The 15,644-nt window shown below is 40.2% G+C and overlaps 1 protein-coding gene and 1 non-coding gene across 9 annotated transcripts in view; both read right to left on the bottom strand.

Annotated features, from left to right (window-relative positions):
- The window catches only part of SBNO1 (strawberry notch homolog 1), a 42,959-nt gene that overhangs the window by 23,448 nt on the left and 3,867 nt on the right, over window positions 1-15,644 (bottom strand). For 2 of the 8 annotated variants that reach the window (XM_039879281.1, XM_039879285.1), the window contains exons 2-9: window positions 12,215-12,346; window positions 11,581-11,685; window positions 10,004-10,316; window positions 6,216-6,316; window positions 3,268-3,364; window positions 1,693-1,853; window positions 754-887; window positions 470-560 (exon numbers count right to left, since the gene is read on the bottom strand). In XM_039879281.1, coding sequence (XP_039735215.1) covers window positions 470-560; window positions 754-887; window positions 1,693-1,853; window positions 3,268-3,364; window positions 6,216-6,316; window positions 10,004-10,316; window positions 11,581-11,685; window positions 12,215-12,346 — 1,134 coding nt within the window. The remainder of the gene's footprint in view (window positions 1-469; window positions 561-753; window positions 888-1,692; window positions 1,854-3,267; window positions 3,365-6,215; window positions 6,317-10,003; window positions 10,317-11,580; window positions 11,686-12,214; window positions 12,347-15,644) is intronic. The other 6 variants (XM_039879282.1, XM_039879286.1, XM_039879287.1 and 3 more) reach the window with 4 other exon arrangements.
- LOC120616144 (5S ribosomal RNA) lies at window positions 8,681-8,799 on the bottom strand. Its single transcript, XR_005656499.1, has one exon. It is a non-coding gene; the product is annotated as a 5S ribosomal RNA (ribosomal RNA).

Genomic DNA, 15,644 nt, shown 5'->3' with positions numbered 1-15,644 from the left:
CGCATTAAACTGTGCTTTAGACACCGAGGCACATTTTCTTCCACTTGACAGCTGTGTCTTAACGCAGACACAGTACAGGTATACGAGTCCAGTGGATGTCTCTGAACCACAACTCAACATGCGACAATGGGGACACCGCCTGTCTCCAGCTTTATGACACTGCTCCCTTATGGTTTTGTGAGTTTCACCCATATAAAGTTACCTCAGAAACAAAGACAAAAACAACACTGAAGACTGAGAATAAACTCCATGACAACAGAGACAACACCTATTTTTTGTTTGTCACTACATAACCCTACCTGTCACAGTATCTGACATACAGTAACCCGCAAAGCAACAGTGGCTAGCACTCACCAGACTTTCTGTGACATAACTCATTTAACAGTCATAAGAAGTAGAAACTTATTATTCTCACCTCACAGATGAGTAATATTTATTGAATAACCAACTGAACAAGAAACTTTCATACCTTATTTAATGAATGGACCAAAATGTTTTTTGCTCCAATATCCCTCAAATCTCTTTCAGCATCGTATTTTAAATCATTTGAAACACTAAACCTGCCACACACAACAAAAGGAAGAAAAAAGAAAAACACGAGTTAAACGCAAATTCCATCACTCCGGCAGTATTCAAGAATAAATAAAACTAGGCCTTGAGACTTCGCAAACACAGCGCCCCCTCCCTAAAGCCCAGGCCGCACGCTGAGTGACTGCGGTGCGAAGGCCTCCGCGGCGGGTCCCCAACACTCACCACAGCGCTCTTTTTCTGCTCAGCAAATAATTTTCGTAGATGACTCCTGCTATTGTCCTTCCTTTTCCTACACCAGCACCATCGCCTATTAAGAAGCCAGCGCGGTCTCCATTGGGCAGGAAGGTTTCATGTTGCTGGGGGGAAAAAAGGTGGCAATTAATCTACTCCTTTCGCTAGTTAGGTGATTGGTCTTTCCTGTCGTTTCAGGTCTGTGATAACATGACCTACGTTTATACACGTGCTACTCAGTTTAGCTTAGTACAGATACTTGCTTTGTATTTAACATACATTCTCATCTGTTCCAAGTCACTAAAATTAGTAAGCTGACGAGCATTCTTCCACAGCCCTTTCGACACTGGCACGACTGAATACAAACTTTCACCTCACACATGAACATGAGGGATGGTCGGCTGTTTGGCCATTACTTATTTTACAAAGACAGAGAATGACAAAAATCCTTTGAAAACAACTGGCCTAACTCTAACTCACATTCTGAGAGCGGGTACAGCACCTGCATAGTTAACGCCACAGTTTATTCGGTCACTCCAAGGGTGTGGGCTTTCGAAGCTGCTCTAGCTTTCAGCCACTGGGTGTAAAAGCTGCAACAAATAGCTTTGTGTGTGTGCGTTTGTTCGTTCTCACCTAATAGTTCTATGGGACAGACCCCCCAGTGACAAAATTCAGGCCAAAGGATGCATGTATTTGTAGTTTTAACACATATTCCCAATGATTCCAAAAGGTTATGACATTTTGTCATTTCCACTAGCAATGTACTCCCCACATCCGTGCTACCACTGTTGAATTTTCTAACACATAAAACTTCTATAAAAAGCACAATCGCAAGTCTTTCATTGAAGGAAAACGTCCCTTTCGACTAAAACAATTATATGGAGTAAGACTGAAAGATAAAGTATGCAGTTAGAAAATGCCACTGCTCACCTGGGCGGCGTACGTAATCGCCTCAAGCTGTAACGCTGATAACCAGCCGTTATCGATGGTCTCTTCGGAAATGGACGTTTTGTACCAAACATCAGGAGGAGTAACACTGGACAAGGAACTAGTTTCCACTACGGCATCTGGGTGACGAAGGCCAATTTTCACTAAACGAAAATTTAAAAATATTTCGTTTTAATTATTCTAGGTAGTACTTCCAGTTTTTTTCATATTACAACATTATTCCCATGACAGAGAAAATATAAAAAGATACTCCAGGATTCTAGAAAAGGTCATCGACTTTTCTAGTAATGTACTGTTTAGATCTGACTAAAATGACCTATTTAATCAACTACTTATGCTTTAGAGACTTGCTGATAAAAAGATTCAGAAAAATACCCACTTAGTGCATACCACCAGATTCTCCAGTAGTAACTGAACATAATCCTAGATTCAGTTTATCTGAATGAATCATTCACTTCAGTGAAAAAAGTTTGCAATATAATTTCATCTTGAAAGATACTGCAAAAGAAATCTTGGCTATAAAATTAAACAGTAACCAATTTCCCAAAATGTATAATGTGAATATAATTTAAAATAGCGGTCGGCAAACTTTTTCTATAAATGGCCTGACAGTAAATCTCGGCTTCGTGGGGCATCTGGTCTCTTTTATAACTAGTGAACACTGCTGTTGTAGCAGGGTAAAAAAGTAGCCATAGCCAATAAAACAATGGCATGGCTGGGTTCCAATAAAAACTTTATTTATAAAGACAGGCAGTGATCCAGATTTACTCCGCTTACCTCTGGTTTAAAGGGCCATCGGTAAGCTTTCAAATTTTTTTTGTGTGAAGACTATTATTGGAGGAAGGGACATAATAATATTTCAGATACCGCAATCTAAAGTTCATTTTAAGTGACCAGAAAAGTATGTCCATACATGGTTGGTAAACAGAAATTTTTACATTAAGTGGTATTATGAGTGGCTTTTTACAAAAACCTAAAATATATAAAAGAAAATTTCTACACATATATTTTTAAATCTCATTACCCCTATGTAATGAAAAAGTAAAAATTTTTATACAAAAGGTACAAATTATTAATTTCCATAGTCATTATGGGAAAAAAGGCAGAAATGGTGTTAATGTAAACCAGTGAATTCAAACAGCATGTCTTAAGATTCCCACATTTTTATGATTTTAGCTAAGCTGTATAAACTATATAAATCTAAGATTGCATATTTACATCTCTGCAATTCTGTATGATTTTAAAATTGTTGCTAATATAAGCAAAAGTAACGTGAAACAAAGTAAAACTCAAGCTTTTATTCTTGGTTTTAAGACTTCAACCTAAAACGAAGTTCTAAATTTGTGTAGGAAAAAAATAAAAGCCGCAGTAAAATTTTCAAGTAGGTATTTAAAAACATGTTTTAGTTTAAAATATTACAAAGCCCAAACTTGTCGAATCCTGAGGCATCCAACATCGATAGGTCCTAGTAGATAATGATGCGTGCGGGAAAGTTATTTAAATTCAAGAGGAACCTACAAGTCTTTCATTATTCTGACAAAAACCCCGAAGACATACATTTTATTGGCATATACTCTGCATAGGTTTCCGCATGGCCCATCTCTTCTTCATCTTCTTCCTCTGGTTCATCTTCCTCCTTTACAACAGGAACCTTCTGGAACACAGAGAGCACGTTAGCAATTCTAATCTCAGAGACTGGAGGACCACCCAACACACACGACTCTTCTGCAGGAACACCCACACTCTTCGATCTTGGAAACACGACATACCACTTCTACGGCCCCAGAATCACACTCCGCAGCTTCCCCGCTTGTCCGATGAGGAGCGCAGACAAGCCATGCCCCACGCTCACCCCTCACACGCAAAAGGGCCGCCGCACAGCTCCACCACCTTCCAGCCACCATCTCCAACTATTCTCCCCTTCGTACTGCCTACCACACACCCCGACACCCACACTCTCTCTAACCTCAGTCCTGACTCTTCACTCCAGTTCCAGGAGTAAGAAGAGGAAGGGGCTTGGGGAGAAACAGAGATGAGTCCCAGCAGCACATCCTACAGCCTCATGGGCAGAAACTCTGGAGTTTAAAGGTTCTTCTGAAGAACAGGGAATTTACTTCAAACATCTGTGTCTCCACACTCGCAACTATATACAGAGGATGCCATATCATTTACTCTCCAAACCTTGGTCCATCTATCTGACAGTGCAATGGGGAGCTGTTAGTAACTTCGCCAGGAAAACACAAATAAACCCAGACCGTCCCAGGCAAACTGAGCAAATGGTCACCACAGTCACATGTGTCCTTGTGTTTCTCCACGGAATCTTAAAGGGGTGAGGTAAGGAGGGAGAGAGAAAGAGGAAGCCCCTGAACGAGCCTCTTCTCACACCAGTAAAACCATCTGGAAAGCTCTGTTAACGTGTGCTTCTTCAAGGAAGACTGTGAGAAGCAGCTGTGCGACCCAGCACACCGAGAAGCAAGGACGAGAAACAAAACCCAGTCGGAATCTACAGGTAAAGCCAAAGATGATGACACCCGGTCAGGGCAGGCTTGCCTTCTTTTCAGTCTAGAATGGACCATGATGGCGCTCAGATGCTCGGTAAATGTGAGAAGGAAAAGGGAGGTGGGAGATAAACACCCTGTCAACACCAAGCCATGGAGTCCTCAGAAAAAAATCCGAAAAATCCCCGAAATGTCCTCAGAAAGCATGCCAAAATGAAACCCTATTTCAGAAATTGGAGACAAAATGGGGTTGGCCAAAGAAACACATAAATCCCAATTCTGTTGTTTATTTGTATGGCCTTGGGCAAATTACTTCAATTCTGAGTCCTCCCATCTGCACCTTCACACCTTTCTCTCACCTGTAGACAGGAATGTACACCATGCTGAATGTCCTGCCTCCTCCTCATCTTCCCCCACCAAAACGAAACCACGCACACACCAAGGGTATAACTGGAGGGTAAACTGGTAATGCCAGGGGCTCACGAAACCTAGGCACCACACAGGTAGTACTTCTAAGCCAGCTGGATGTAAAATGGCAACTGCCACCAAGAGTACGGTTGAGATACATGGGGGAGAGGGACACCGGTGCCGGGGGCAGGCCTGGCCAGCACACCAAGTGGATCGTCTCTACGCAACTCCAGGCACATTTTACTAGATGGAGAATGCGGGCCCACAGTTGTCAGGTACTCCTATTTTTTAAGAAAACCTAGAAATCCAGATTCAAAATTTTTCAAAATATTGTGCAGACCAAACAAAGCACACGGATCAAATGGTTTTGGTGCAGGGGCTAATAATGTGTTATCACTCTCTTAGACGTTTCTCGCCTGCTGGCACGACAAAGAGCCTCTGGCACATTACGGGCAAACGTGGGACGGACCATGAACCTGAGCGCTAACTGCATAAAACATTTCTTGAAGAAAAGCATATTCCTACTTTCCAGGCGCACCACCAGAGCGAACGGGACGCTGCCAGCACTTGTTCTCCTGGTCCTCACCAAGACCTCAGACACGGGCTGCTCTGCTGTCTCTCAAAGGATTCCAGCCCAGTCATCTCACTTTCTATGTTTCCTTTCCCCTCACCCTTCCAATCAAGGTCGAACCCTAGTTAACGCCCTTTCGGATCACTTAACTCACCTCCCAATCTCCCTCTTCCCAACCCCGGCTCATCCTGAATCGCGGACAGGCCCCTCCACTCCCAGTGTCCAAGTCCTTCAAACGCAACTCGGGACGCTCCGCAGAGCCCAGAGCGACCATTCCAATTTCTTCCTACAAACCAAGTACCTTGGCTTATGTCACCTAAGCAGACAACCACCAGGTCCTCTGTGCCGACTACTGCTCTAAGCTCCCTCTCAAGGTGTCCCCACAGTCCACACTCAGGCTCCATTACACCTCCGCCACGGAACGCTCTTCACAGGCCAGAGCGCCCATTTTCCTCCGAACCTGTAACCTTGCTCTGCACACTGCAACGTACCTTTTGCCCCACCTTACTACTGACAACGCCTGGCTGCCGAACTGTGTGCTTACGCAACGGGGGTACTTGCAGAAACCTACCCTACACTCAGTATTACGTGCAGTGTGGTTCTTAAAAAAATGCATAGAATCAACCGACTCAAAGCCCAGTATTTCCAGAATGTAGGAAAAGTTACAATTACTCATACCTAGACCGTTATATGGTCTGACAGCTCATAAAGAGCTATTTATTTAGGTTCAATCCTAAAATGAACATAGTTACCAAATACTTACCTCCACTTTTTTTTTTCCTGATGAGATTCACAATAAAAGGATATCAATACCGCATGTATTACTACATCCATCCTATCAACTACGCAAGTTATAATCACGTTTAGTGTATATTAATTTATTCCAATGAGATTTAATGCTTATTCATTAGTTTATGTAGCTGAGTAGCCCATCTTCACCCAAAGTCTTCTGAGGGTAACATTAGAGCTCTTTTAGCCAAGTGTACTTTCATACTACACAAAAACATAGATGAGGCTTTGAAACTCACCATGGTGGGGGAAAAACTCCTCATTTTCATGTCGTTTATCCATATTCTTGCTACTTCTTTATTAGAAGACTCTTTCTTTATTGTACCATTGCTTACATCAGCTGAAAGGGAGAATCAATTTACATTTCAGAACAAAATCTCTACTTCTTTTTCTACAATTTAAAAAAATTCAATAAAGTTTACCCACTTCACAAACTGAAAAACACCAATCTGCTTATCATTAACTTAAATTAAGCTTAAGGATGAAAAGTCAAAGGTGGCTATGTACCATTATGGAAGACATTATTAACCTTAGAAAACAAGTAACCTTAAAGGAAATGTGTGCACAGAAGATTTGCAACAATTCGTCAAAAAGACACCATAACCAGAACTATTCGATAGTTCAATACAAATCCCAAGAGCGAGCCTTACTTTCAGATACTTTACTCAGTTCATTAGAAAAATATTAAAACTTGGTGCTCTCGCAAAGACAGACTCCATCTCACCTGAGCTGATGGGACTTACTAACTTTCAAGGCAACATAATTATTTCTGGAAGGAAAAAAAACGGAGAACTTTGTTTTCCTCCCTCCCTCAGAATAAAGACCCAAACAGTGAACCTTTCCTCTCCTATACCAGCGGCTTGCACACTCTTCAGAAACAGCATGAGAAGCCCTCACTCCAAACAGGAACCGAAGTGGAACTGCTTGGCCACGCAGTGCAGAGCGCTGTGGCCAGCCCCGCCCTCCAAGGACCCCGGAGCCTCCTGGTACCTGGGCTTCTTGAGATCGCTGTGGTTCTAAACCACATGGGGGGACTGATAACAGCTTGTCTAGTCTACCGAGACAGGCAGTATGTGGCAGGCCTGTCTCTTGGGACTCCAAAATGACTAGGATTAAAGTACAGAAAGAGAAGAGAGCCAGGGAAGAAGTCACAGAGCGAGTAACAGGACTGGGGCTCGAGTGAGAGAGCAGAAAGGACCCAAAGAGGAAGCCAAAGGGCTGGGGGCTCCCGAGGGGTAACACCCACACAGGTAGGAAACCAGGTACACGATGGCCTGCTCCGTGCAGTTTCACGCTTTTAATGTTCTTCTCTCTCAGTAAAAAGATAACCTTTCCCTACAACACAAACGTTTGCTTATCTCCAACATTCACTTACTCTGTTTCTTCTTCAGCCCTGGCCTAGTATGACAGTTTCTCAGGGTTCCAAACAAGGACGGCCTCGATTTGCAGTCTTTTATCTTTTAAAAATTACTACACTGGACGTGGGAGATGTTACTGGACCAGATATTACTCGGTCAGTTCCACGTTCCTCCTGTTTTCTGCCGTGCTCTCTAAACTCTTTCCTCGCAATGGCACATGCCCGCTCCTTTAAGTGATGAAAGTGGATGCTGATTCGAGAAGTGGAATACTCAGAAAGCCATTCACATAAAAGTAGCAGTCTTTCTACTCATCAAATCCAAAGATTTTAACAAAAAGCAGCTTCTACTAACTGCTGAACACTCCCCAGCCTCCCGGGGGCCATTCTAGATGCCGCCCTGCACCCCAGCTAGGTCTGGGCCACAGTCCTGCTCTGCATGGCAGAAAATGGAAATCAGTCCCAAGTCAGTTAAGATGACTTAGACCTGTCCTGCTTTAAAATCTTTACTTTAGCTTACTAGAACAGTGTTAGACTTTTGACTCACAAAACTGTAAGATAATAAAGTTTTGTTATTTAAAAAAATAAAAGATTTTACAAGTGGCACCTAGCTGCCAGGATGAGTTAGTCCTGGACAATGATGGTGAGAGTAAAACTATAGCCTTAAAGGCACAAGAATAAACCCAAACATAAAGATTAGATTATCCGGTATTTTTAATTTCATGTGTCACTAAAGATAAAGTTAGCTCCACATCATTGTACAAAATACTTCCTGCCCTCTCCTTTGGAATATCTCGGGCCCTCTACTTTAAAACGTGAGCACATTATAACTTCTAAACAGACAATTCTGCTACAAAATTATATATTGGTCTCTATCGCATATTAAAATATATCTCCCACAATCAGAAACGTAAAGCAGCTGTTTGGAAGGGGGAATTAACTATTCAATACTCAATGCCTCATTCCAAGACCCTGATGGGATGCTATATACTAGTATAAATCACTAGGAAGCTCCATTCTATTACCTTAACCCAGAAACACAACAATCTCAAAGAAACTTAAAAAAAAAAAAAAAAAAAGAAAGATACCCAATTCCTATGCTAAAACTATGAACTAGTGGTCAGATGAGGATGTAACTGAAGTCAGAGCCAGCACCTTCCACAGTGCCCATCATGGTATTACGACACGACAGGGACTCAAACACTACCAAGTTCAATGGAGAAGAGAAGGAAAGAATATCCCTCGAGTTTACATTTTTCAGTTCTTTTTTTTTTAGGCGAAGAAACTCTTGGTTGACCTCACAGATTGCAAGGACCTTGCCAGCTTACAATCTCCCCCACTTCTTTTTTACGCCTACAGCACCTGGTCTTCCTAGGTGGTCTCCCATCCAAGTACTAACCAGGCCCGACCCTGGTTAGCTTCCGAGATCAGACAGGATCGGGCTTGTTCAGGGTGGCATGGCCATAGACCAGTTTCTTAAACGATATTACTAAAATTTGCCATAGCCAAAGTTTGAAAAAAGGACAAATGAATTCTATTTTACCCTTAAAAATTACCTTAAATACAAAGCTTCCTCTGAACACCACTTAAAATTATAACCTCTTCCTACCCCATCTCCCATTTTTCATTTCTCTCTGGAGCACTTATCCCTCTGACATACTATATAACTTACTGTTTCTCTCCACTAGAGTGAAAGCTCCATGAAGGGAGAGATTTCAACAGTTTTCTTCCCAACCACAGCCTCAAAATCCCGGAGCAGCACTTGACACACAGCAGGCGCTCAGTATGTCTTGAATAAATAAGGAACAAAAAAGCCACTCCAGGGAAGAAAAACTAACTATAAAATCTACATTCTTTATGCATTAATGAATTCTTTAAAAAAGTGTAATCAAACCATGTTGACCTTTTTCACTTTAAATTGAAACCTATCCTTAGGTATTACGGATTAGCTAGCGGTGACAGTTGCACAACACTGGGAACATATGAAAATCCACTGAATCGTACATTTTAAGAGGGTAAATTTTATGGTATGTAAATTTTATCTCAATAAAGTTGTTATAATAAAAGCATTATGGGTGTTCATTCTTCAAAAAAAATATAATGAAATATTTTATGATGAGACTACATTTATTTTAAACGAGAATATACTAAAAACACGACTACCCAGCAAGGAATGAGGCCAATGACAGGCAAAATCACAAGGCTGTAAAAGTCAAAGTATCAAAGTATCAGTTTAAATCCTGTTACCAGGAGCATGGCCCCAAAAACCACCAGCAACGGTGCCTCCAGAAAGCTTACCAGAACTGCAGAATCTGGACCCTACCTCCGAGCTACCGAATCCGATTATTTCTAAACAAGATTCCCAAGTGATTCATAAACACATCAAGTTTGAGAAGCGCTGATTTAAAGGACTGAGAAAAATGTTCACAATATATAAAACTGCGATCTCATGTTGTCAATGAGGCCACTTGGTTAATTTCACACATGGTTTCAAAGCTAAAGCTGCTAAATTTTTGCTTCTCTTGAATTGTGTACACACTGTAAGTGTAGAATCACGAAGTTACTACCTCTTTCATGGTCGATTCTTTTAAGACCGAAGCAAACCCTTAAAAACACACTGATATATCTTACCAAAAGCAGACAGTTGACACCACTGAAAACAGAAAGACTTACTAGCTGCTGTTGCAACTGGCTGAGCAATATTAGCAGGTGGCTTCAGTTTCATGAGTTCGTTCAGACTATTATTTTTCAGTAGGTCCTTCAGCTGAACCTGGTCTTTTGAAGGTGCAGAGGTCATGGCATTTCGTACTGCTGGTGCTGAGACTGAAGGGCGTGTGTTCGCAGTCGTCTGGATAAATTTTGTTAAAGTGATGGTCTGCCTATTCGTTGTTACCGGTGGTGTTTTAGTCATTACTATTGTAGATCCCAAGGGTGGAAGCTGATTTATTTGATTCAGCACAAATGTTGTAGTAGACGGAGGCTGCTGCTAGAAAAGAAAACCATACGTATCACACCACTGAAAAATGCTTTATTCTCCGATGTGGCCCATGTCCATAAACACGGGAGGCCACTTAAAAATCCAAAACTGACTTTTATTCTTACCTAACAATCGACGCTTCACTTTTAATTCAATATGATCAGCTATAAACCACCATGTTCAAACACACCACTTTGAGGAAAAGAAGGTATAGTAGTGTGATATTTTATGTAACTGTCAGAGAGAGTAAACATAAAACGGGCCTATCCTAAGCAAGCTGTGGTGCACGGTAACCCCATATAGTACAAGGAACAGGAAGAATTGCTAATCCCAGCACTGCCCCAACTAGGTGGAGAACCTCAGGGCGATCACCCCACCTCTGGAGGCCCAGGCTCTCAAGGGACCACTTGCTGGTTCTAACATTCTATGACTCCTGCTCAGTGCTTTGTTTGTTATCGTATAGTCTATACTAACGTTCAGGACAAGATAAAACCACCAAGCACAGTTTCAAATTCCTATGGCACACAAATGATCCAGCCAAGTAAATTACAAATACTGGTGATAATGCGGGTGCTACCTTTGAGCCTAAAACAAAGCTACATAGCATTTTTTTACACGGGAGAGGGTAGGAGCCGGACAAAAAGCAAAACAAGATTTGAAGATAGTATGTCCACGTCTACAAGTGACTAAAGTGTAACCGAGATACTTTTAAAAATTTAAATATATTTTTATTTCCTTTCCTCCTTAGGCTGTTATTTCTCCAAAACTCCAACAACAGCAATCTTCTAGGTACTATTTATCACTTTAAAAAATAATAATTTATGACAAGTTAAAATTTTAACCAGTGTGTCCAATAATTACATACCACTAGGCTTAAGTTCATACTCGCTTTTGTGTCTAAGGTAAGGTCAGAGGAACTCCATAGTTAAAGTACAATTATAATCACACAAAAATTATATACACCAATGGATGAAAGCTGAAATAAGTAAAAATGAAAAGGGTAGGAGGATAATGTATAGTTTATCTTCACTTCATGAATTTTTTTTTATCATCTGCAATAAATTGTTTCATCCAAATTTTCTTTTGACCAATATAACTACCATAAGAATGAAACAAATGTTTTACAAAGTAGGATATTGGGAAGAGTAGAATATTGGGAAGTGAGTAGTGAAAAGCAGAACTAGTGAGATAAAACTGTTTCATATTAAAGGTTATTTTCTTACTACAATCCTAAACTACTTTAGCAGTAATGTTGAATCTAAATAATTCTTACCCTAACATTTAATAGTGCTGGAGTGGGCACCGTCTCTGGCTCTTGTTTTACAGGAACTGCTGCTTCAGTCTCCAAACCTAGTTCTAGTGTACTAAGTGGCACTGACTGGAGAGAAAACAACACCAAGAAAGAAAGAAAGCATGACGGCAGTGAATTCCGCTTCAAGAACAAGAGAGGTATTTATTTCATTATAATAAAAAAAAGTCAAGCTTTACATTCAAACGGAATGTAAAATCACTGATACCAGGTATAAAGTAATAACAATCTTTGCAAGCATAACATCTTTGCAAAACTACACTAACACCAGAATCTTATTTTTGCTCTCAGAGAATGTGTCTAGTGAAACCTCACAAAAATGTTCCTATAAACTACAAAGACAACTATTAAGGAGATCGACCATCTCCCACGAAACCCTGAACAATCACCTCTTATGTTTTTTACATATATATCAAAACAGTAAATGTCTTGATTTTCATTGCAAATGTTTTCTGCCTCATGAATGAAGACTAACACGCAACATAATAATGTCCACATGCATATTTAAAGTTAAGGCTTAATTAACACCTACTTTTATAAATAAAAATTAAAGTTGAGAAAAAACGTACTTTCTACAGAGGCTTTGGAAAACTCTTACCTGGTGAACTGAAGGGGTAGGTGTTGGAGTTGCAAGCCCCGCATCTCCACCGTCAATATCAAAGAGGTCATTCGGACTAATTCCACTCTCGCTCAAAGCAGCAAGCAGTAAATCTTGCCCTGGCTCCACCATCTTTAGAACGAAATATTAAATATTAACATAAAAAACTTAAAATGACAACTCTCTTCTAAATATAAACCAACATTTTCTACGAGACCCATTCATTCAGTATTTATGGAGAAGCTGCTAGATGGCAGGCAGGTCCCCAAAAATTCACATTGAGACAGAAATGACAATGAAGTATATAAATCACAGCAAGAGTCTATGTCTACAACATGCTGTGGGAACAGAAGGAAATGCTGAACTTCGTAGGCAGGAAGGTAACAAAGACGACAGTGAAGCTCAGTCTCAAGAAAGAAATCGCCAGGTGGACAAGGACCTTCTGGACAGTGTATTCAAACTCATGGAGGCGTGAAAGACGCTGGCACCCTCTAGGCCAGAAGCAGGAGGCATCTTAGGAAGCGGCTACAGCAGACTCTTCTCTCTCTTCCCACCCTGCTGCTGCGGCAGACCAGGAGGGAGATGCTGTGCCACGCCAGCCAGCAGGGTGGAAAGAGAGAGAAGGGGACGGGTTCCAAGCTATTTAGGAAGGAGAATCCATAGACAGGGCTTAAATAAAAGCTCAAAATGAAGCGAGAAGATGAAACACACAAAAAAGCAGGAGCTGACAGATAATTAAGAGTTAAGCCAAGAGAAAGTAAACAAATAAAAGTTGAGCCCAGGAGATCTGAAAGATGAGTTACATGGAATTTAGGGGCGGAAATGCCTATTTAAGAGCAAGCAAATACATTTTAGGTTGGCGTTTCCCAACTGTACTCTCAGGAGCCAGATCAAAGTATTCTACCACCAAAATGGAACAAAAGCTTAACAGAGCTTTCTCAATTTTAACTTTTCTCATTAATTTATCTGACATAACCCATTTACATATACAAACATCTGAGAAATATGTAACTTGTTTTTCTCAGAAAACTAATTTCCTGTTATATAAATAACATATTTTCAGCTAGTCTATTTGTTCTCAGACTATGCAATAAAATTAAATGTCAGTGTTTCATTAATCCTACAAAAAGAAAGGTGTTGGCCAAGAATGCCATGACCATGACTTCCAACACATAAAAACTACTGTTTTAGATGAAAGCCAAGATATTTAACAGAGAAACTGCACTAGGTAGGTCTACGTCACACAAGCTTATGTATCATTTAGAAAGAGGTTCTAATGGAAACATGAATGAGTTTAAGGTAGAAAACCAAAGACATCCAGAAATGAAACTAAGGGCAGACTGGCCGTTCAAAGGATGGGCGGAAGGAAGGACAGAGCCCAAAGGAGATTTCCCCAAAATTTTTCTGAAAAAGGAAAAGCAGTCTAAGAAAGAAAACATTTTGAGCAGAAAGGAGGAAGGGAATTGCCAGAGACTAAGTATCTTTTACAAGCCTGACACAGTGTTAGGCTGGCTCTTCATTTACCGCTGGAGACTGCAATGACCCTAAACCAGATAGGTATAATTTTAGAGATGAAACGGAGGCTCAGAAAGCTTAAGTTACCTGCCCAAGCTCAACCATTCAGATCTAGATTATTCAAACTTCAGAGCCCATGCATTCTCTTTCCAACAAGTAGATCAAGAAGTCAATGTTGGTAATCTTTAAGTTTCAATACTTAATTTAAAAAATTGGAAGAGGGGTGGAGTATTAGCAAGATGAAAATAGTATAAAAGAAATGAATGTCTGACTAATGTACCGTATATGTGAAACTAATTTAAATAAATGTATTAAAAAAAAAAGAAATGAATGTCTGAGACAAAGAGTAGAAATATCCCAACATGGATTTAAAATAAAGTTGATTTGATCCATTTTTCCAATATAGACACAGTTGCCCATACTTTACAAATCATCCTAGTACAAGTACGTAACAAGAGCTATGTAACAAAATGTTTTAAAAACGTTTTCAATCCATAAAATACTTCCTTAGGACCAACGACCTGTGGGTATTGGGGGTCTTGACCTACGTACTGTGGCTAACCTTGACCTAAATAGAACTTGAGATTATCAAAATGTCTTTTAAAAGTAATATTAGAAATAATGATTTCTTTACATTGAAACAAAAGTACAGTGTTTTAAACCAGCGACTCCTCAACTACAGACTGCAGAACCCTTGGAGGCCCAGGGCCCCATTAATCCATCAGATGCGCACCAAGGCTTGTGTAATCATATTCAAAAAACAATGTCGTTAACTCATAAAATAAACAAACACCACTGAAAAGTGTTACTGAATTCATGAGAACTTTATGAAATATACTTTCTGAACAATAAGCATTAAAAGCACAAAAATATCAAGAAAGGAAGGAATTTAGGGGAGAAACTTGGTGTTCATACAAGAAATGATTGCAACAGTTACAAATAACACTATCAGTGACCTCAAAATTCATTCGTAGGAATCTGAATTTGAGACCTCTGGTATGAGTAGTTACAATGTCTGCAAAAGACATTGTCTTTACAATCTATTAATGAAAAATTTTAATTTTACATACATTTTACACACAAAATCTAGAGATATTTTTCTCTTAGGTGATTGGGCCCAAATTCACTACTTGCACTTTTTCTGCAGTGAGAAGGGGAAGAGGGACAGAAAGGGAACATCTGTGCCATTCTCTAATCCATTAGACAAAACCCTTAACATTTAACTATATTTCTATTCTAAAACTATTACAGACTCAAGGAATTTCAGAGCTCAGGCTAAGAGAGCCCTTAAACGTTTATATTATCCAATCTTCTCTTCGTTACTTTACAAATAAGTAGGATTTATTCCTGAGAGGGAAAACAACATTTTCATTTTGAATCCACTAAGTACAATATAAATGTAAATACTGTTGTGTGGAAGAAAACTGTTACAATGTGTCTACAAAGGATTTCATAGACCTGAGATGACACTATCAGTGACCTACTCAAAATTCATTCAATCTAACCAAACTAAGTTACTAACAACAGAGTGAGTCTATCTCCAACAACGGACAACAAAATGATTCCATTTTTGTCATAAATACATTTGAAAATATCGCCTATTTCAAAATAATACACTGTGAAAGCAACAATGATAAATAAAAAACAAGGACACAGTAGTTGGGAGAAACTAAGAGGCATCCTTGGCAGGAAGAGAATCCTGGGAAACAATAGCCAAGCAGAAGAATGAAAGGATACACTTCCCATCCAGATTACCAACACTGAAACCTATCCACGAGGACAAGGTTCCTCTTGTTGAGATCTGAACAGATCTTTACTGCTCTGTGCAGAACAGATACCAGGGATGTACCTGCAGTGGCAGCAGCCCACCACAGCGGCCGAGAAGACGAGGCATAGACCAGAACACCTGGGTTCA

This window comes from Pteropus medius, unplaced genomic scaffold (assembly GCF_902729225.1).
Source record: "Pteropus medius unplaced genomic scaffold, Ma_sr-lr_union100, whole genome shotgun sequence".
Taxonomy (NCBI): Eukaryota; Metazoa; Chordata; class Mammalia; order Chiroptera; family Pteropodidae; genus Pteropus; species Pteropus medius.
The sequence above is the reverse complement of the archived record's forward strand: the minus strand, read 5'-3'. Positions and strand labels throughout refer to the sequence as shown.